Below are 23,120 nucleotides of genomic sequence, written 5' to 3'. Positions count from 1 at the left end.
CATGCCGACCCAATCTTATTAATGTTTTTGTCAAGCACTTGGAATGTATGAGATTTTTAAATGGTTCTTTAGTGTTGCAAGACTACCTACTGGTTTCACAAGGGCAGTATTGCTTCTTCTTTCAAAATAGAGTTTTTGAAGTACCAGGAGGCTGGGGATATTATTGTTTCTTGACTACAAAATACAATTAAAGTGCCATTCTATGAAAATATGAATTCAGGTTAATCTTGCTTTCTCAACTGAGCAATCTCTTCTTGGTCTATAATGTGATTGGATTGGTTGGGAATGGATTTTATGAGCATTCAGAAAAGAATTCAACAGGATTGCCCACTGTGTGGTAAGGTATATTATTTAGCAATACATTCTTTTTTTGCATAGCTTGAGGACTGAGCTGCAAATGTTGTAAGTGTGTTTCCACTGTAGGAACTTTTTTCGGGAACTTTAGGTACATTTCATCTGGAGGAATAAAGGACACTTTTAGTTGGACATACAGTTGTGGTCAGAAGTTTGCATACAGTGACATGAATGTCATCTTGGATATGAATGTCATGGCAGTATTCAGGCTTTCAATTATTTCTTTGAACTGTTCTTTTTCTGTGGCAGAATGATTATACAGCATACATCTTTAATAAAAAAAACACGAATTTGGTGCACAAGTTTTATTTTCTTTGGGTTTTCTGAAATCAACACAGGGTCAAAATTATACATACAGGGTCAAAAATTTACATACGCTCACTTAGATTATTAATTCAGAGGTGCTGAAACTTACAAAATGTCTCTTATCTTGCCAAGACCGAGGTCTCTTAACTTCCTGTTAGTGATCATGATTGACTACAGCTGGTAGCTTCTCTGTGCTTTCATAAAAAGGGTTTGACAGTAAAATGGGAAAGTCCAAGGAGCTCAGTGCAGATCTGAAAAAGAGGATTGCAGATATACACAACTCCAGAATGTCTCTTGGAGCCATTTCTAAACAACTTCAAATTCCAAGATCAGTTCAAACAATTGTATCCAAGTTATTGTGAGGTGTAGTCACTTTGCCAAGCCACTTTGCTTCAAGAAAACCCAAACTATCACCCTCAGCTGAAAGGAAATTGGTTTGAGTGGTCAGGAACAACCTGGGAACCACCATGGCACAGCCCTGCCATGAACTGGAAGCTGATGGATCACTGTCTACGGTTCAGATCACCATGGACTAAGAGGCTGCTATCCAAGAAATAACCCCCTGCTCCAAAATTGACACCTTCAAGCTTAACAAAAGTTTGAAGCTGACCACACAGACAAAGAAAAAGCCTTCTGGAGGATAGCTGTATGGTCAGATGAGACAAAGATTGAGTTGTTTGGCCACAATGACCACCATGTACAGAGGGACACTGTACCAGCTGGTAGTGGTGGTAGGATCATCATGCTCTGGGGCTGTTTTGCTGCCAGTGGAACTGGTTCATTGCACAAAGTGGATGGAATAATGAAGGAGGACTACCTCAGAATTCTTCAGCATAAACCATCAGAAATTTGAACACGACTTTGGACATGAGACTTACAACTGGACAATGAACCTAAACACGCATCAGAGCTGGTTGTGGAGGATAATACAGGCTAACATTAAGCTTAAAACAAGTCCTGACTTCAACCCTATTGAAAATATATGGACCGTGCTTATAAGTCGAGTACATGCCAAGAAAAAAACTAATTTAATTGAACTCTACCAATTCTAAAATGAAAAGTCATGAAATATCCAACCAGAATTCTGCCAGAAGCTTGTTCATGGTAAACAAAAATGCTTGGTCAAGGTGAATCTTACGAAGAGATATTTTACCCAAATATTAGGTGTGCTGTATGTATATTTTTGGCCCTGTATGTATAATTTTGACCCTGTGCTGATCTCAGGAAACCCAAAGAAAATTAAAACTTGAGCACCAAATTCTAGTGTGTTTTTTTAATTAAAGATGTATCCTGTACAGTCTGCCACAGAAAAAGAACAGTTCAAAGAAATTACTGAATGCCCAAATATTGCCATGACATTCATGTCACTGTATGTAAACTTCTGACCATAACTGTACTTTCTAATTCAATGCTTTTTAAAATACAAGTATAAACACTCACAACAGCATAGGCTCTATGTAGAGATTATGGACAACTATAACTCAGCCTTTACAGTTTAGACAAGATACAACTGAGCGCCCAACAGTGACAGCTTGGTTGTGCTGGGATTTGAACTCATGACATTCTGATCATTAGCACAATAGTTTAACCAAAGAACCATCTCGCATTGCTGATTGGGCAACACAAGCTTCACAGAATAACCAACCGCATCAGGAACTTTTCAAAACCCCATCTTTAACTATACACATTTACTATTTTAAATCTGAAGGTAAATGACACAACATGCAAAGCATAATGTTTCCACAATGCATTTGTTTCATACATGTGTGCCTGGTTCTTTGGATAGTTGAAGGTTTCTAAAGGGGTTCTACTTGAAATCACTTTGTAGGGAATTCACAATTTCATAATAGGTTTCAGAGGAGCCAGGAAATGTTATATCATCTTTATATGCAGATGATGTAGTCGTGATTAATGGCTCCTCACAGTTATTAGTGTGTAGATGGTATCGTCACCTTAGATAAACTGAGGTAAGTGTTAGAGATTAATCAGAGAGCAGGGATGAGGATTTTGATTTCCCAAGTTAATAAGCAACTTACAGTGAAGAAGAATGCAAATGTGAACATTAGGAATGTTTCCCAGCATAGCATAGCAGAATATAATTATTAAAAAAAAAAAAAAAGAATGGTGGGGGATGGGGGTATTGACTTTTTATATATTACTCTTTGTCACAAACATTTTGGACCAAAACATTTAAAGAGGTCTAAAAGAGACTTATGGGTTTTATTGTGCAATAGACAACATGTGACCTGTGTTTCTGTTCTCTCTCTTATAGGCTTGTTTGATCTGTTTAGCTGTAATAAGGCTTTCCAGCTTGGTTCAGAGGAGTTTAATGAGAGAAAAGTTGGAATGCGAGATAAATAAGAATGGAGAATGACAAAATGTTCGAGATCAGGAGATTCTCTCTGGTACGGCAGTAATGAGGAATTATTGTGTTATAGGATTACTCATTGTGCTTAAGACCACACGATGCATTTAGAATACTTCCATACTGCAATGATGTAAGAGTTGTTTTTAATTCAAAATGGCTTTTTAATGAATTATTAAGAATGTGACACAAAAAAACTAAGTTAAGTCTCTCGCTCTCTTTCACATTTTCACATTACTCTGTTGTTAAATTTCTTACTTTTTTTCTATTTCTCTTCGTGTGTGTGTGTGTGTGTGTGTGTTGTGTCATCCCTTTTGGCATGTCCTCTGCCTCTTTACCATCAACACCTGAAGCTCTCCCCCCCCCCCCCCCCCCCACCAACTCCCTCAAAAAATACACTCTTTCCTTCTATCTCAGCTGCTTTTTCTCCATTCTGCTCTCGCATGCTCTCTCTCTCTCTCTCTCTCTCTCTCTCTCTCTCTCTCTCTCTCTCTCTCAGAGCATCCTTTTACATATATATAAATGTATGTGCCACTGGTTACCATGGTAACCGATTCAGCCCACAGAACTAGTGTGTGTGAGTGTGTGTGAGAGAGGGGGAGTGAGAGAGAGGTAATTATTAAGAAAAAGACAGGGTTGAAAACACTCCTCAATCCCCTCTATTTAACCACCTCCTCCTGTGGCATGTCACAGATCTCCCTCCTCCTCAATCTCTCTCTCTCTCTCTCTCTCTCTCTCTCTCTCCTTTACATTCACATGCTTTTTCTCGCTCTCCATCTGCACCTCCCAATTGCAGCTACTCACTTGCATGTTTTTTGTTTTTTTTTCTGACTTTGTGCTCCTTTCTCTCAGCTTCCTGTGCCGGCTTCTCATCTCACTTTCTCTTCCTCTAGATCTTTCTGTGTCCCCGGATGATGACTCCAGTGCCTGCTCAGGTTCTGCCTTCTTTCTTGTGTTCCGCCTAAAAAAATCTTCCTTTTGCAAACTTAAACATGTTGTAATTGCATGTTGAGAAGCTTCCTTTATTTCACACCCCCACAGTTCGCTTCGTTTCATAACACCCCCCTTCTTCTTTCTTTTCCTTCTCTCTTGGAGTGTACAGTGTGCTCCTAATCTACCCATCTCTGTCTCCAGATGGCATGTTTATCCCTCCTCTTTCCTGTTCTCCATATTCTCAATCTCTTTTTAATACATTCAGTCAAAATGATTTGCACTGTTATACAGCGGTATTGAAAGAATTTGACTGATAAATATAAAATAAATATACACTACAGCAATTTCTTAAAGAAAACAGGAATTATAATTATTACAGAAGAATGTAAAGCTTTTAGCTAGTAAAATTAATCTTTTTTTGGTGCATAATTCAATTTTTGTTCATGTCACATATTATGTCTTATATGACACATATCGATGATACCAAATTCCATTTCAGTGTGCTGAATTGTTCTTAATCCCTTATTCTATTTGTCTAAATCTTTCTAAGACAACTTTTTCATTAACAATTTGCTCCAAAACTTTAAGCTGAAGATGCATTTTGCTCTCGCTATTACCTGTGTAGTTACACGTAAACTGCACATGCAATATATTACTAAGTACAACCCCAATTCCAAAAAAGTTGGGACGCTGTGTAAACTGTACATAAAAACAGAATGCAATAATTTGTAAATCATGGAAACCCTATATTTCACTGAAAATAGTACAAAGACAACATATCAAATGTTGAAACTGAGAAATTTGATTGTTTTTGGAAAAAATATATGCTCATTTTGAATTTGATGTCAGCAACACGTTTCAAAAAAGTTGGGACAGGGGCATGTTTACCACTGTGTTGCATCACCTCTACGTTTAACAACACTGTAATTATGTTTTAATATGTGCAGAAAGTGGTTTGGCATTGTCTTGCTGAAAGAAGGAAGGCCTTCCCTGAAAAAGATTTTGTCTGGATAACAGCATCTCATCTCATCTCATTATCTCTAGCCGCTTTATCCTATTCTACAGGGTCGCAGGTAAGCTGGAGCCTATCCCAGCTGACTACGGGCGAAAGGCGGGGTACACCCTGGACAAGTCGCCAGGTCATCACAGGGCTGACACATAGACACAGACAACCATTCACACTCACATTCATACCTACGGTCAATTTAGAGACACCAGTTAACCTAACCTGCATGTCTTTGGACTGTGGGGGAAACCGGAGCACCCGGAGGAAACTCAGGCGGACACCAGGAGAACATGCAAACTCTGCACAGAAAGGCCCTCACCGGCCCCGGGGCTCAAACCTGGACCTTCTTGCTGTGAGGCAACAGCACTGATCATTACACCACCGTGCCGCCAGATAACAGCATATTGCTCTGAAACGTGTATATATCATTCAGCATTAATGATGACTTCCCAGATGTACGAGCTACCCATGCCATGTGCATTAATGCACCTTCATACCATCACAGATGTTGGCTTTTGAACTGTGCACTGATAACAAGCCGGATGGTCCCTCTCCTCCTTAGCCTGGAGGACGTGGTGTCCATGATTTCTAAAAAGAATTTTTACTTTTGATTCGTCAGACCTCAAGACAATTTTCCACTTCGCCTCAGTCCATCGTAAAGGAACTCGGGTCAAGAGAAGGTGGTGGTGTTTCTGGATATTGTTTATATATGATTTTAACTTTCATTTGTGGATGCAGTAATGAACTGTTTTCACAGACGATGGTTTTCTGAAGTGTTCCTGAGCCCATACACTGATTTCCACTACAGACACATGTCTGCTTTTAATGCAGTGTCACCTGAGGGCCTGAAGATCACAGGCATCCAGTGTCAGTTTCCAGCCTTGTCTCTTGCATACAGAGATTCCTCCAGATTCTCTGAATCGTTTAATGATATTATGTACCATAGATGACGTGATCCCTAAATTTTTTGTAGTTTTACAATGAGGAACGTTATTCTTATATTGTTGCACTGTTTGCCCATGCAGTCTTTCACAGAGCAGTGAACCCCTCCCAATCTTTACTTCTGAGAGACTCTGGGATGCTCTTTTTATACCCAATCATGTTACTGACCTGTTGCCAATTAACCAAATTAGGGGGTTTTTAGCATTACATAAATTTTTCAGTCTTTTGTTGTGCCTGTCCCAGCTTTTCTGAAACATATTGCTGACATCAAATTCAAAATGAGTATATATATTTTTCAAAAAAACAATAAAATTTCTTAGTTTCAACATATGATATGTTGTCTTTGTACTATTTTCAATGAAATGTAAGGTTTCCATGATTTCACATTCAAATCTTCACATTCTGTTTTTATTTATGTTTTACACAGTGTCCAAACTTTTTTAGAATTGGGGTTGTATGTATGCATGCGTATAGATGCATTACAGCAGTACATCATATGTACTGTGAATACAACAGTATGATAATAAACCTGTAATAAATTTTTTATGGGGTGCAGATTTTTCAGTAAGAAGTTTTTACTTCGGTGGCACAGTGGTGTAGTGGTTAGTGCTGTTGCCTCACAGCAAGAAGGTCCGGGTTCGAGCCCTGTGGCCGGCGAGGGCCTTTCTGTGCAGAGTTTGCATGTTCTCCCCATGTCCGCGTGGGTTTCCTCCGGGTGCTCTGGTTTTCCCCCACAGTCCAAAGACATGCAGGTTAGGTTAACTGGTGACTCTAAATTGACCGTAGGTGTGAATGTGAGTGTGAATGGTTGTCTGTGTCTATGTGTCAGCCCTGTGATGACCTGGCGACTTGTCCAGGGTGTACCCCGCCTTTCGCCCATAGTCAGCTGGGATAGGCTCCAGCTTGTCTGCAACCCTGTAGAAGGATAAAGCAGCTAGAGATAATGAGATGAGATGAGTTTTTACTTCCAGCTTGTGACTATTCCCTGCACACTAAAAGGAATTTCCCATGTATTTTTAAGTGAAGCCAATATAAACGTTGTAACATAATCACCCCTGCACTACCTATGTACAAACTACTCAGAACAGATCCACATTTAAAGTGTAGCCTCTACATAATTACAGTAGAATAAATGCAGAGTTGCCAACATTGCTAACAAGGAAACCCTCGCAATCAAAAAGAATGAACAGAATTTTACTACCCCACAGAAGACCTAATATCATTAACCAGGATTGCCAGATTAACTACATCTCAAAAAGTACACAAAAGAACCAAAACTGGCCCCAAAAATAATTTTTTCTTCTTTTTCTCAGTCTCAGTCAGTTCACTGTCTTGCACAAGTATTTCTGATTTTCAGATATCATCCACTCCGTAAACTCCCTTTCCCTCCTCCAAAATATCTTACAACAAAAATTGTTCTTTATATCAGAGACACACTGTCTGCATTTACACTTTGTTTGTGGAAAATTATAAGATATAATTTGGATTATTTACTATAAAACAAGATCTTAGCTGCCTCTGGATTTGTTTAAATTCTCTAATTTGGCATAAAAAAACACGATATGGCAACCATGAGATTTTTTTTTTGTGTACGTCTGTTGCTCCTCAGCCAATGAAGACATTAATGGAGTGAGCACAGGACAGCGTGATTCCTGCCCCAAATGAGCCTCTATCAGTGCTTGCTGCAGTTCCCAAATTGACCACTAGGGGCAATAATAAATCTATGGCTATATACACTGCCTGGCCAAAAAAAGTCGCACACACTAATACGCTCACTGGCCACTTTAATAAGAACTTGTTCTTGATTCTAAGATTCCTGTTCTTGGCTGGCAGGAGCGAAATCCAGTGTGGTCTTCTGCTGTTGCGTGCTGAGATGCTTTTCTGCTCACCACAGTTGTAAAGAGTGATTATATGAGATGCTATATCCTTCCTGGCAGCTCGAACCAATCTGGCCATTTTCCTTTGACCTCTCTTATCAACAAGACGTTTGTTTCCACCCACAGAACTGTCACTCACTCAATGTTTTTTGTTTTTCACACCATTCTGTGTAAACTCTAGAGACTATGTGTGAAAACCCGAGGAGATCAGCAGTTTCTGAAATACTCAAACCAGTCCATCTGGCTCAAACCAACACCCATGCCACAGTGAAAGAAAGTCACACTTTGAGATCACAATTTTTTCCATTCTGATGTTTGAAGTGAACCTTAACTGAAGCTCTGGATTTGTATCTACGTGATTTTATGCCTTGCGCTGCTGTCAAGGGATTGGCTGATTAGATAACTGCATAAAACAGCAGGTGTATGGGAGTACTTAATAAAGTGACGAGTGAGTGTATTTTGTCGGACCGCCATTGGCTTTTATTATGGCAGGCATTCACCATGGCATTGTTTCAACAGCTTTATGCAATGTCACAATGTTTATTTCCATCCAAAGTTGCATTAATTTTTCACTGAGATCTTGTATTGACAATGGGAAAGTCAAACCGCTCCATAAAGTCTTCTCCAGCACTTTTATTGGGGTTAAGGTAAGGTCATGACTCTGTGGTGGCCAATTCATGTGTGAAAAGGATTCCTGATGTTTTCTGAACCATTATTTTATGATTTGAGCCATTAATGTGATAATCTGGTCATTCAGTACATTCAGGTCATCAGCTGATTCCATTTTATTGCCACATAATGTTGCTGAGCCTTGACCTGACCAACTGAAGCAACCACAGATCATAACACTGCCTCCAGAGGCTTGTACAGTGGTCACTATGCATGATGGGTGCATCACTTCATGTGCTTCCCTTCTTACCCTGACACGCCCATCACTCAGGAATGGGGTCAATCTGGACTCATCAGACCACATGATGTTTCTCCATTGCTCCAGAGTCCAATCTTTATGCTCCCTAAAAATTTGAAGCCTTTTCTTCCAATTAACCTCACGAACAAGCAGGTTTTTTTATGGCCACACATCTGTTTAGTCCCAATCCTGTGAGTTCCTGTTGTATTGTGGAAATGCTCTTACTTTCACTATTAAATTCTACTGTTGAGTTTCCATAATTCAAATTCACCAAGTGTTTAATTGATCACAGATCTCGGTCAGTCAAGATTTTTTTTCTGACCACATTTCTTCTGTGAAGTTGATGGTTCTCCACTATCCTTCCAGGTTTTAATAATGCATGGACAGTTCTTCACCCACCTCCAGTCATTTCAGCAGTCTCCTTAGTTGTTTTCTTTGCTTGATGCAGGCCAATAATTTGTCCCTTCTGAAACACAGCAACATCTTTTCCACAACCACGGGATACATCTTCCAAAATGATTGTTTAAGAAATGAGAAGCTACTCACTGCATCAGTTAGGGTTAAAAGAATTGTTGCCCACTGAAACATATTAATCACTGCAGTAATTCTCCAATCACAGGCTCTTAAGTATTTGTTTAGTTAAATCAAAACAACAGCTTGGTTTGGTGGCACAGTGGTGTTCTGGTTAGCACTGTCGCCTCACAGCAAGAAGGTTCTGGGTTTGAGCCCAGCGGCTGATGGGGGCTCTTCTGTGTGGAGTTTGCATGTTCTCCCCGTGTCTGTGTGGGTTTCCTCCAGGTGCTCCGGTTTCCCCCACAGTCCAAAGACATGCAGGTTAGGCTAATTGGTGGCTCTAAATTGACCGTAGGTGTGAATGTGAGTGTGAATAGGTGCTTGTCTCTATGTGTCAGCCCTGTGATGATCTGGCAACTTGTCCAGGGTGTACCCCGCCTCTCACCCATAACCAGCTGGGATAGGCTCCAGCTTGCCCACAACCCTGCACAGGATAAGCAGTTACAGATAATGGACGGATGTTCTTGTTTTGGCCAGGCAGTGTATATGGCCTTTATTGATTTTGCGCAATTGTGGCTAAAAAATCCAAAATGCTACGGCACAGTTGTGCAACATCTAGAAAGACGAGCGAATCAATGGAACATCAGTTGTTGGTCATTCAAAAGAGCTTATTAATCTTTCAAAAGAATTTAGTTGAATGATGATGTTATGAAGATTAATACTTGAGAGCTTGTTCATTTTTTTCGCTCACCAAAGACAACGCTGTCCTGACTACTTACTTTCTATTGTTTCACAAGACCGAGGTTTGCAACTTTGCAGGTCAAAGTTCACCTATATAAAGTCAACATGAAACAAGTAACAGCAAATGAATGTTCCTTTCACATCCCACATTTTTTTTCCCTTAGTGAATTGTCTTTTTCACTCAGCAAATAGAGCGAGTGTAGTTTTCAAATATATCTCAGCTCAAAATACAAAACACTATGGCTAACTTGTAAAAAAAAAACGTACACCTCTGTAAATATGCTGTAACATGATAACAGGTTATATCAATTTTACCCAATAATGTAAGTAATTAAACACATCTTGATCAAAACAGAAAGAAAAGTGTTCCTGGAAAACCATCAGTTCATACAAATGTAATTATTCTCACCTTTTCACAAAATTATAATGACCTGTGGAAGCATGTCCTGTTGAAACTGTTAACATGCACTTGATTACTTGAAGTTCAGACACGTGTTTTTACAGTACATAAAAGCTTACTGCTGTAATCTATTTGTAACAGTCTATACAGTATATCCTCATTTACATGATACTTACATGTACAGATTATATGAACATAAGTCCACATCTGACACTTCTCTAAGCTGAATCATTTTGTAAATGTCCCACAGCACAGTTTTCATTTACAATACTTGTTAGGAAAAACAGCCAACAAGCGCACAGCATGTGTGGAAACTTATCCCAGGTGGAAACATCATGAAGCTGGTTGAGAGAATGCCAGGGATTACAAAACTGTAATCAAAGCTACTTTGAGGAATCTGGCATAAAATAACTTTGAGCGATAATTATGAATGTATGCAAGAATGAAGAAAAAAAAACATGGGATTGAAAAGTTTGACAATATAGTCAATGAATACACTGGGCCTTGTTTATCAAGCTGGATATGAATGGATTTATTCATAAATGTTTGTAGGACTGTTTAGAAAAGATGGGTGAAAAATTTTGTTCATTAAGAGTCTAGTCATTAAAATACTGTTAATTCTGAAAATTGATTGTGTCCTATGAGGAATAATTTTATTAGCATGAGATACTGTAATTGTGTAGACAGATTGTACAGTTGAGATTAAATAGCTTGTTTATTTTAATTGCATGCACAAATTTAACAACATTTTTGAAATTCTATCATTTCTTATAAGTGTTTTGGGGGACAAAAAACTAAGTTCAGTGGCTAAGCTGCCTCACTGGAAGATTGAGGACATACTGCTTTTAGGAGGCTTTCTTCATGAACTAGTCATCATTTTGTTGTTTTTTTGCTCTTTGGAGCCTTGCCTTTTATGGAATTATTTAGGCATCATTCAGTGTTAATAAACCACTTGGCAATTTAGAAGTAATTGACCTTCATCAACATACACACGAATACAAAGAAAATCAGCTTGACCAAACTTTTGTAAATTGACTGTTCATTTTTTTTTATTCAGTTTGCCCTACAAAAATATTTGCACGCAATGTTGCCAAAAGATTCATAAATGATTCTTATATTAATGGCAAACCTAAATTTTATCACCTTAAAAATAAAATGATTGTAAAATTACTGAAATTCTTCACTCCACTAAACATGCATCATGGTTACTCATCTTAATATGCAAATCCTATGAAGTACATCTTCAAATTCTTCAGTGAAGTTAAAGTAGAAAGATATAAGCTCTTAAATTTGCTAACAGTATTTAAAAGTACAGGAAAGATTCACTAAAGGAAAACCTTACATCGCACATTTTCTGAGAATAATGAACTCTTTTAATGTGTGCACCAAAATGGTGACTTTGTTTTATAGAACTTTTATTGAGTCAGCCCTGTCCTTCTCTATTGTTTTATGGTTTGGTAACCTTAAAGCTAGACGGCCTTTCGATTTCATAAAATCGGTGAAATTTAGTTCCCTCTGAAATTTGGTCATTGTGATATATGTTTATTTCTGTAATATCTCACAAAATATTAGGCCATTCTGTGGCTAAGAAGTTATTTAATTTGAGCGGATTCCCGAGCAAATGATGTGCATGAAATTGCTCGCTTCGCACAGTCAAGCAGACAGAGGAAGTCTGTGTGCGCATGCACAGGTTTACCTTCTTCTTCTTCTTTTGGGTTTTACACCAGCTGGCATCCACAGTGTTGCATTACTGCCATCTACAGGTTTACATTTGACCATGCACTGACAGTTACATAATTTTGTCGTTAAACAAACAGCTGATCACACTGAGGTGCTTGCTGACCGCCGATATTTATTAGTTTGGTCCTGCGTTTCCTTTCTTTCGCAACATAACGTCTTTTCTTCTCACGTTCCATTACTGTAGTCAGTCTTTCATGTTTCATTCACACACTCATGTCCTCTATTTTTCTCTCCTCTTCCAAATTTGTATCCCACAATGCTTTGCGCGAACGGGGAAAGCCTACCATGTGATGCATGACGTAGTATCTTGAATTTGGTCATGGTAAAGCAGGAAAAAATAGCAGAGAATTTAGACCCATGTGGTCCTAAATTCATTAATTGTTCTATTTAAAAATAAAATAATAATAATAATAATAATAATAATAATAATAATAATAAAACTGGAAGTCTGTGATTCAAATTCAGTAGCTTTCGGTCCACTAAACAAGAATAATTGGGTGTCATGGAAAATTCTTTTTATGACCTACACTTGAAAAATCTGAAAGGCAGTCTACCTTTAAGCTTACAGACAGGAATAAGCTTGGTCGGCTTGTTAGAGTAGCCAGCAAGGTCATTGAGGTGACTCAAGCTCAGCTTTATGATCATCATATTGGACTACATTGACCACCCCCTTTATAGGGAGTTTGAACTTCTACCTTCAGGTAGGAGATACAGAGTTCCCACCCACAGGACAAAAAGATTCAAACTTTCCTTTGTCTGCACTGCAATTAATATGCTGAATTTGCACAAATGATGTCACTGTTGCACCTTACAGTTCTGTACTGGACTTTTCGCTTATCCTGGCCTCTCCATGTAGTGATCTTGCATTGTGCTGTACTGTGTCTTCAGTCCCTGTTACCTGTTTGCAGAGGTGGACAGTAACGAAGTACATTTACTTGAGTACTGTACTTAAGTACACTTTTTGAGTATCTGTACTTTACTTGAGTATTTTTTTGGGAAACTTATGACTTTAACTTCACTACATTTGAAAGGAAAATATCGTACTTTTTACTCCACTACATTTCTATCAAGGTCCTCGTTACTACAGTGGTGCTTGAAAGTTTGTGAACCCTTTAGAATTTTCTATATTTCTGCATAAATATGACCTAAAACATCATCAGATTTTCATACAAGTCCTAAAAGTAGATAAAGAGAACCCAGTTAAACAAATGAGACAAAAATATTATACTTGCTCATTTATTTATTGAGGAAAATGATCCAATATTACATATCTGTGAGTGGCAAAAGTATGTGAACCGTTGCTTTCAGTATCTGGTGTGACCCCCTTGTGCAGCAATAACTGCAACTAAATGTTTCCGGTAACTGTTGATCAGTCCTGCACACCGGCTTGGAGGAATTTTAGCCCATTCCTCTGTACAGAACAGCTTCGACTCTGGGATGTTGGTGGGTTTCCTCACATGAACTGCTCGCTTCAGGTCCTTCCACAACATTTCGATTGGATTAAGGTCAGGACTTTGACATGGCCATTCCAAAACATTAACTTTATTCTTCTTTAACCATTCTTTGGTAGAACGACTTGTGTGCTTAGGGTCATTGTCTTGCTGCATGACCCACCTTCTCTTGAGATTCAGTTCATGGACGGATGTCCTGACATTTTCTTTTAGAATTTGCTGGTATAATTCAGAATTCATTGTTCCATCAATGATGGCAAGCCGTCCTGGCCCAGATGCAGCAAAACAGGCCCAAACCATGATACTACCACCACCATGTTTCACAGATGGGATAAGGTTCTTATGCTGGAATGCAGTGTTTTCCTTTCTCCAAATATAATGCTTCTCATTTAAACCAAAAAGTTCTATTTTGGTTTCATCCGTCCACAAAACATTTTTTCCAATAGCCTTCTGGCTTGTCCACGTGATCTTTAGCAAACTGCAGACGAGCAGCAATGTTCTTTTTGGAGAGCAGTGGCTTTATCCTTGCAACCCTGCCATGCACACCATTGTTGTTCAGTGTTCTCCTGATGGTGGACTCATGAACATTAACATTAGCCAATGTGAGAGAGGCCTTCAGTTGCTTAGAAGTTACCCTGGGGTCCTTTGTGACCTTGCCGACTATTACACGCCTTGCTCTTGGAGTTATCTTTGTTGGTCGACCACTCCTGGGGAGGGTAACAATGGTCTTGAATTTCCTCCATTTGTACACAATCTGTCTGACTGTGGATTGGTGGAGTACAAACTCTTTAGAGATGGTTTTGTAACCTTTTCCAGCCTGATGAGCATCAACAACACTTTTTCTGAGGTCCTCAGAAATCTCCTTTGTTCGTGCCATGATACACTTCCACAAACATGTGTTGTGAAGATCAGACTTTGATAGATCCCTATTCTTTAAATAAAACAGGGTGCCCACTCACACCTGATTGTCATCCCATTGATTGAAAACACCTGACTCTAATTTCACCTTCAAATGAACTGCTAATCCTAGAGGTTCACATACTTTTGCCACTCACAGATATGTAATATTGGATCATTTTCCTCAATAAATAAATGAGCAAGTATAATATTTTTGTCTCATTTGTTTAACTGGGTTCTCTTGATCTACTTTTAGGACTTGTGTGAAAAGCTGATGATGTTTTAGGTCATAGTTATGCAGAAATATAGAAAATTCTAAAGGGTTCACAAACTTTCAAGCACCACTGTATGAAGCAGCTTTGAAAGTGAATGTTTTTTTATTTTCTAAATGTGATGGTTTTTTTGCAAGTGACACTGAGAGCCTATCAGTAATCACTAGGGTCACGTCACATCCATAGACTGTATAAAATCAAGTTCAATGATTTCTCAGCAGCATTATTTGAACACGATCAGTTGATGGCAGAATGGAAGGAGGTGGTTCTTCTGGGGAATGCTCTGGGGAAAGGAAGAAAGATTTCTTTTGTTTTAAATGTTTGCTTTGTTTGCCAAAAATGAACCACATCACGGCCTACAAAAAATCGCCATCCAACCCGCAGAAGCATATTGAGGTATGTAAATGTTTTATTCCTAGAGAATGCTTGCAACAAAGTTGGCTGTGCTTTTAGAGCTAGTGATAATGTTGCAATAGCTATGCAGTCTGGTTAGTCAAATGACTTTGCCCGCCAAGTTGCCATGGCCTTGTCCATGGCTAACATTAACACTTAGCTAGTTAACTTGGACACTGTTAGTTAGCATGTAAAAACGGAGTTATGCTAACATGAATAATGTTAACTTATCTGAAGTCCTTTCAGAAATATGTTTTAGCATAATCTTGCCAAATAAACAGAATGTAGAAATCTTTCTTTTCTAGTAACATTAGCTACCCAGTATGATTTTGAGTTTGAAAAGAGTTTGCTAGCATGTCGGGCACAGCATGCGTTCATTTTGTGAATTCACATTTCTGTCTTTGGTAACGGCGTTAGGTTTTGTAAGTGTTGTGGCAATAAAACAACGATGCATTGACAGAAAATGTACTTTTAATACTTAAGTATTTTTAAAAGCAAATACTTCAGTACTTTAACTTAAGTAAAAATTTGACTGTACAACTTTCACTTGTATCGGAGTAACATTTGACCAGTGGGATGTGTACTTTTACTTCAGTAATGAAGTTGGGTACTTTGTCCACCTCTGTCTGTTTGTATTTGTCTTCAATGTTGTATTTATTCTAGTTTGTATGTTTTCAAATGCTTAACTGCAACCTAATTTCCCCTGGTGGGACAATATATTTGACTTGACACCCTGATTTGAGTTACAGATGTAGTAATGCTATTTAGTGCTTCTTTTACCAAGGAACCAAAGAAAGAATATTGGTCCCCAAAAAAATGGCCAAGGCTAAATTAGGACAGGTTTTTCCCTAATCTCTCAATACAATAACAATGAGACAAACTAGCTAAATGCTAATTCCTAGCTATGGTGCTACAAAGTGTACATACAGTAATGACATTTTACAGTTTTGAGTATTAGGTTTCATTCTTGCTGCTACATCTGTTAAAGTTATTATTAATACATTATCATAAGTTAAAAGTTATTGTTTATTACGAGTTGAGATTAACATCTTCAAGATTAACATCTGATGCTAAAAAAGTCACCTTATGCACTGGTGTTTAAAATGTAGTTAGTGGAAAGGAGAAATATTTATTTTGGAACACAGTAAGTAAAAGTCTGAAGTATAGGTGAATGAAAATAAAATGTAAGCGACAATTACTTCATTAACAACGTACTGATACTTTATTACTTCCCCCAACTAGAAATATTTACAGATGCTGCTTAGATCATGAGCTTGTGATTTGATGACGAGATTTATTTTTTTGAGGAAAATTATATATATATATATATATATATATATATATATATATATATATATATATATATATATATATATTGTGTATGTGTGTGTGTGTGTGTAAATGAATGCCAGGTCACTACAGAACTTAGTCAAGCACCAACCCGACTGTTCCATCTTTTTCATGGCAGCCATCTTTAAGGCACTGTCCTATTTTACCACTGTATTTTAGTGCTGATGAAGAAGGTGCTGCTCCATATCCACATCATCATCAGCACCCTTAATTAATCTGTAATACGATTCCTAGATTATTTCTGCACACCGTTATCCAAGGTTATCCAACAAATAAGAGAAAGGACAAAAAAAGTATTAAAGTAGGAAAATATAAAGCTTAAAGGAAAGTCTGTAAGAGACAAAAGTAGAGAAGGAGTGTAAAGGACCAAAAAAAAACTAGCCAAGAAAACTAAATATTACTTTATATTATATCCTATATATAGGATTTGTCCACTGGAACATTACAACCAGTGAACAAGTTTATATATATATATATATATATATATATATATATATATATATATATATATAATCACAATATATGACTCATAGTGTATTACTATAATACATTATTCCTTAAAAAGAAGCGAATTTTATTTTTTCCTGCAAGAGGGAGAGCTCTAAAACTGTGTTATGAAATAAATACCCAATGGCTCATATGTAAACTGATAAAGAATTTTTGGTCAGACAGTTCAAATCTCTGTCAGGTCATAATTTCATTCTACAGTATAAAGTGATCAGAAATACACCATGCATTGATGATGTCATACAGAAAGATATTTTGGATTCGTTCGTGAATAGGATCATTATTATTGTGACAGTTGTGTTTCAGTGCTTATGGTTCTGCTCTAGCATTCTAGTGACAAAAAGGCTGACAAAGGACTTCAGCCTCATCTGCTCGGTGATACAGCGGCTTTGGATGAAATATCCGACAAATAATAAATGTAAATACAGAATACAATGAAAGAATAATGTATTGTAATGTCTGAATTATTACATACTTTTATATCACAATGTTTTTGAACACTCGAACCTGATTGGTCGGAAGGTATTACTTAATTTTTTTTTTTTAAACAGCAGTTCGAACAGTAGAACTGGCTGTAAATCGAATCACACATTGGTATTAATGCACTCATTCTAATATGTTGGTTTTCTGTAGTAACTTCAAATTCAGGGCGGCACAGTGGTGTAGTGGTTAGCGCTGTTGCCTCACAGCAAGAAGGTCCGGGTTCAAGCCCCGTGGCCGGTGAGGGCCTTTCTGTGCAGAGTTTGCATATTCTCCCCGTGTCCGCGTGGGTTTCCTCTGGGTGCTCCGGTTTCCCCCACAGTCCAAAGACATGCAGGTTAGGTTAACTGGTGACTCTAAATTGACCGTAGGTGTGAATGTGAGTGTGAATGGTTGTCTGTGTCTATGTGTCAGCCCTGTGATGACCTGGCGACTTGTCCAGGGTGTACCCCGCCTTTCGCCCGTAGTCAGCTGGGATAGGCTCCAGCTTGCCTGCGACGCTGTAGAAGGATAAAGCGGCTAGAGATAATGAGATGAGATAAGACTTCAAATTCAGGGCGGCACAGTGGTGTAGTGGTTAGCGCTGTCGCCTCACAGCAAGAAGGTCCGGGTTCGAGCCCCGTGGCCGGCGAGGGCCTTTCTGTGCAGAGTTTGCATGTTCTCCCTGTGTCCGCGTGGGTTTCCTCTGGGTGTTCCGGTTTCCCCCACAGTCCAAAGACATGCAGGTTAGGTTAACTGGTGACTCTAAATTGACCGTAGGTGTGAATGTGAGTGTGAATGGTTGTCTGTGTCTATGTGTCAGCCCTGTGATGACCTGGCGACTTGTCCAGGGTGTACCCCACCTTTCGCCCATAGTCAGCTGGGATAGGCTCCAGCTTGCCTGCAACCCTGTAGAACAGGATAAAGTGGCTACAGATGATGAGATGAGACTTCAAATTCAGAGGTATTTTTATGGAGGATGCACCACATAATCTATAGTACGAGTCAAAAGTTTATACACCCCTACTCATTCATCGTGCCGGTGGCACAGTGGTGTCGTGGTTAGCACTGTTGCCTCACAGCAAGAAGGTTCTGGGTTCAAGCCTTGGGGCCTTTCTGTGTGAAGTTTGCGTGTTCTTCCCATGTCTGCGTGGGTTTCCTCTGGGTGCTCCAGTTTCCCCCACAGTTCAAAGACATGCGGTTAGGTTAACATGAGGCAGCCATGGACTGAGGTTGAACTGAAGTGCCCCTGAGCAAGGGCACCTAATCCATAACTGCTCCCCGGGTGCTGTAGCATAGCTGCCTTCTGCTCTGGGTATGTGTGTGCTCATTGCTCATTTGCATGTTCACTAAGTCTGTGCTTGAGTATGACAAATAAAAATTTCTTGGCTTCATAGGTTTTTCTGTATTTGGACTATTTTCTACATTGTAGAACAATACTGAAGACATCAAAGCTATGAAACAACAAATGGAACATATGGAATTATGTGGTAAACAAAAATGTGTGGCAGCACGGTGGTGTAGTGGTTAGCGCTGTTGCCTCACAGCAAGAAGGTCCGGGTTCGAGCCCCGTGGCCGGCGAGGGCCTTTCTGTGCGGAGTTTGCATGTTCTCCCCGTGTCCGCGTGGGTTTCCTCCGGGTGCTCCGGTTTCCCCCACAGTCCAAAGACATGCAGGTTAGGTTAACTGGTGACTCTAAATTGACCGTAGGTGTGAATGTGAGTGTGAATGGTTGTCTGTGTCTATGTGTCAGCCCTGTGATGACCTGGCGACTTGTCCAGGGTGTACCCCGCCTTTCGCCCGTAGTCAGCTGGGATAGGCTCCAGCTTGCCTGCGACCCTGTAGGACAGGATAAAGCGGCTAGAGATAATGAGATGAGATGAGACAAAAATGTGTTAAAAAACAAAATATGTTTCATATTTTAGATTCTTCATAGTATCCAGCGTTTACCTTGATGACACTTTGCACACTATTGGCATTATCTTAACCAGCTTCATGAGGTAGTCACCTGGAATGCTTTTGTATTGACAGGAGTGCCTCATCAAAAGTTAATTAGTGGACTAATTTCTTGCCTTCTTAATGAGTTTGAGATCAAACAGTAAATAGTAAATAATAAAAATACAGTAAATAGCCCTATTCCACAACTGTAGTAATCCATATTATGTCAAGAACTGCTCAACTAAGTAAAGAGAAATGACATCCATCATTACTTCAAGACAATTATCTTTTAATTAATAAAATTAAAGAAAAAACACTGAATTAGAAGGTGTCCAAACTTTTAACTGGTACTGTAAGTCTAATAACAAAACAAATGCATTGTTATTTGAAAAAGTAAGAATTTCAGGAAGGAGTCTCCAGTGTCAGATCTTTGTAATGTACTTCACACTTTCTAGTTTCTTGGCAACATGAAAAGTTTTGTGTTTTGTTTTGTTTTTGTTTTTTTTCATTAACATCAAGAGAGAAAAACGAGACACAAGAAGAGAAAACTGTTTACAGCTGTTATAATGTAAGTGATAACAGGAACTAACTTGTCTTGTGGATGTTCCACAACATTGAATGATCTATAAAGTATGATGTGTGATTGATTAATAAATTACAATTTCATAATCATTAATCTACAAATTGCAGTATAAGATAAATAAAGCTCTTGGAGATATGGAGTTATAGGAAAATAATCAACTTTGGGATGGTAAGACTAAAGTCTGCTTTGCTTCAGGTCTCATCAACCCATCCTGTTGTTGATTATTTTCCTATAACAGCATCCCCTGTCGTCTTTTATATCTTATTTATTGCTGTTGGAATACGTCTGCTTGGTTGGTCCAGTGATTTCTCACCATCACAATTTAGACTCGTGCTGAGACAGTCTCATGCTTTTTTTTTTAACTTTGGTCCCCTTCTTTTTCTCCAGAATGACAAAACAACTGTATTCGACTCCCACTCTATCAGTTGGTGGCATTTGCTAAAAGTCTTGCTGACATTTCCTTTCTTTCTTTCTCTTTTCTCTCTCTGTCCCTCAGTCTATTCATTCCTCTGCTTTCTACAGGCTAAAACCAATAACGGTTCTTTTAGTCTGGCCTTCTCCTTCTCTCTTTCTCTCTTTCTTCTCCCTGTTTACCACTTGGATGTTGACTTTTTTCTTTTCTTCATTCACTCTTACTGTCGTTCATCAAAGTCTGTTGGTGTAAAAGGCAGCAGTGTAGTGATAATAGCAGAAGTGACAGGAATACTAATACTGAGCCCACGAGCCCGTCGCATTACTACCCAACACAGCAATATCTTCAACTTTCGACTTCAAAGTGCTTTGTTCAATCCCCTTTGAGCCATGTTACCCATGATCTTTGCACCAGATAAAAGAGTCTTTGACACGTAGGACACTGGGACGGTCTGGATCGCTTTTTCAAATGACACTCACCAACTGGTGCAATAGTGCAATTACCTTGGTAATTGCTCTGAATAGAACACACTATATATATATATATATATATATATAGAGAGAGAGAGAGAGAGAGAGAGAGAGAGAGAGAGAGAGAGAGAGAGAGAGAAACTAGAGAGAAAGGAGAATCCAAGAGGTAGTAGAACCAAAGGAGATAAAACAGATAGAAAAATAGAGAGAGACCAAAAGCGCAAGACAGAGAGATGCCACAGGGCAATATAGAAATCACAGTGACCCTGATCAGGCTACAGTGGTTAGTGAAGATGAATTAATGAAAAAGAAGACATAGAAAAACTGAGAAAAAAAACAGGCTGAAGGTTAGAGAGGAGAAGAAGCCAAAAAGCAAAAGGGACTAAAAGAGGTAAAAGACAAAAAGAAAGCTAGAATGACTAAAAGACAGGCACAGAAGAAAATCAATAGAAAAGTAAAGACAGATAGAAGGATAAAGAGAGCCTAAAAGGGCAAGAGAGTGAAACCAGATAGAAGAGTACGACAAAAAGATTGAGAGGACAGTATGGTTACCCTAAATCTGACCTAATCACATCTCAGAGAGGCTCATCACTCCATTCATATCAAATTATCATTGGAGTGTTGCAGGTATTTATACCACATCCATTGAGTATTCAGAACGATCCAGCAACTATGACGCCAACCCAGTAATGTCATTATGCAGCTACTCATTTTGCACAAAAGAACAAATCAGACATTCTGAGAATGGAACTTCTCTTGGACCTGTACATAATTAAGTGTCACTATAATAAGTGTGCTCTTCCAACACATTCTCCATCCCATGTCTAAAAACCTCAGCATGGCATTGGATAGAGACAAAAAAAAACTCAGAGATGAACCAGAGAATGATTTGCCAGAAGATGTTACACTCTCCGAAATAAAGGCTTTTCTTGTCACTGTGATAGTATCATCCAGGTTACATCCTTTTTACCTTTAGTATGTATATTTTACCTGGGAATGTGCATGTGAGTTAAGGATAAAATGGTCCTTGAGGTCTAATTATGTAGCTTAAGTTCTTTTTAAAGGTACCCTCTGTTCATGTTTTCATCAAAAATATACATAGTAAAGATACAAAACATTGATTAACCTTGAACCAGCAACAAGTACAGTTTATTGTGGTACCTTTATTTCTGAAAGTATAGACCAGGGGATAGAAGGGATGCTGAAAGAAATAGTCAGAGAGAGCCTTTAACAATAGATAAAGAGACATTCTTGAGATGAGACATTACCTTGGCAGCCATGATCATGGAGGAACCTCCGCGGATGCCGAGGATGGGGATGTGGGTCTGCGCTGAGATGAAATCAAGGATCTGGGCGATGGCCTCCTGGTCTGTGTCATCTCCAAACACAACGCCCTGGAGCCAATGGCGAGACATGAGCGCACATATGCGCGTGATGATGCTCTTTGGGTCTGTTTCATTCATGGTGACCAGGTCGAGCTTCGGTGCCAGCGGTACATGCAGGAAGTCCTCCTTTTCTAGGCCCTCAGCCAGCGCCACCTCACTCGAGTTGCCCACAAGCACCACGGCAATGCTAAGGCCCTGCGCCAACTTGGGCACTGATGCCACCGGATTTGGTGGACCGTAATGAGGAGGCCCAATGATGTTGCCAGTGGCCACGCCCCCAGCCATGCCCCCACCACCCCGTCGCGACTCGCAAGCTGGGAAGAGCAGCAGTGACAGGAGGAGCACAAAGGAGAAACGAGGGAGTCTGGAAGGTGAAGGGAGGATGGAGGACGAGGAGAGGGTACGGCGGAAGGAGGGAAAGAGGCCGAGGCTGACAAGCATGGCAGCGAAGTGAAGACGCAGGCCCTGGAGGAAGGGAGACAGGGAGAGAGTTTAGAAAAATGTGTCATATGCTTTCTCTTCGTCAGCCTTCACTACTAATTAATGGCACGTTTTGGACAGGGTCCATGGAAATGTCGAAAGCCTCCAGAGAATTCTGTCATACAGCTGTTGAATTTAGTAACAAGTTTGCCAAACTTCTATATTTAACATCTTTTTACCATCTATCTTTAAAGGAATTCTCCAGCAGTTATTTTTTTCCCTAATTTCTGTCTACCACTGTATCCATCTGGATAATGAGTGATTACCAAAGACATCTATTTTCACGCTTCACTGTAATGACACAAGAAACAAAAACGTGTTTACTCAAAAATCATTTATAACGGAAGTTTAAAGGCAGGTGTTGAATTCTGTCAATAAATGTGACAGTACCGCACAAATTTAAAACTATAACTTACACTCTAACAAAAATAGAGAGAATA

At 39.1% G+C, this 23,120-nt stretch overlaps 1 protein-coding gene across 1 annotated transcript in view; it reads right to left on the bottom strand.

Annotated features, from left to right (window-relative positions):
* The window catches only part of grin2bb (glutamate receptor, ionotropic, N-methyl D-aspartate 2B, genome duplicate b), a 220,271-nt gene extending 197,993 nt beyond the window's left edge, over positions 1 to 22,278 (bottom strand). Inside the window, exon 1 of the mRNA XM_060898923.1 lies at positions 22,084 to 22,278. Coding sequence (XP_060754906.1) covers positions 22,084 to 22,278 — 195 coding nt within the window. The remainder of the gene's footprint in view (positions 1 to 22,083) is intronic.
* Positions 22,279 to 23,120: the final 842 nt, after the last annotated feature.

The sequence above is a fragment of the Neoarius graeffei genome, chromosome 18, assembly GCF_027579695.1.
Source record: "Neoarius graeffei isolate fNeoGra1 chromosome 18, fNeoGra1.pri, whole genome shotgun sequence".
NCBI lineage: Eukaryota > Metazoa > Chordata > Actinopteri > Siluriformes > Ariidae > Neoarius > Neoarius graeffei.
This window is presented reverse-complemented; position numbering and strand designations above follow the sequence as displayed.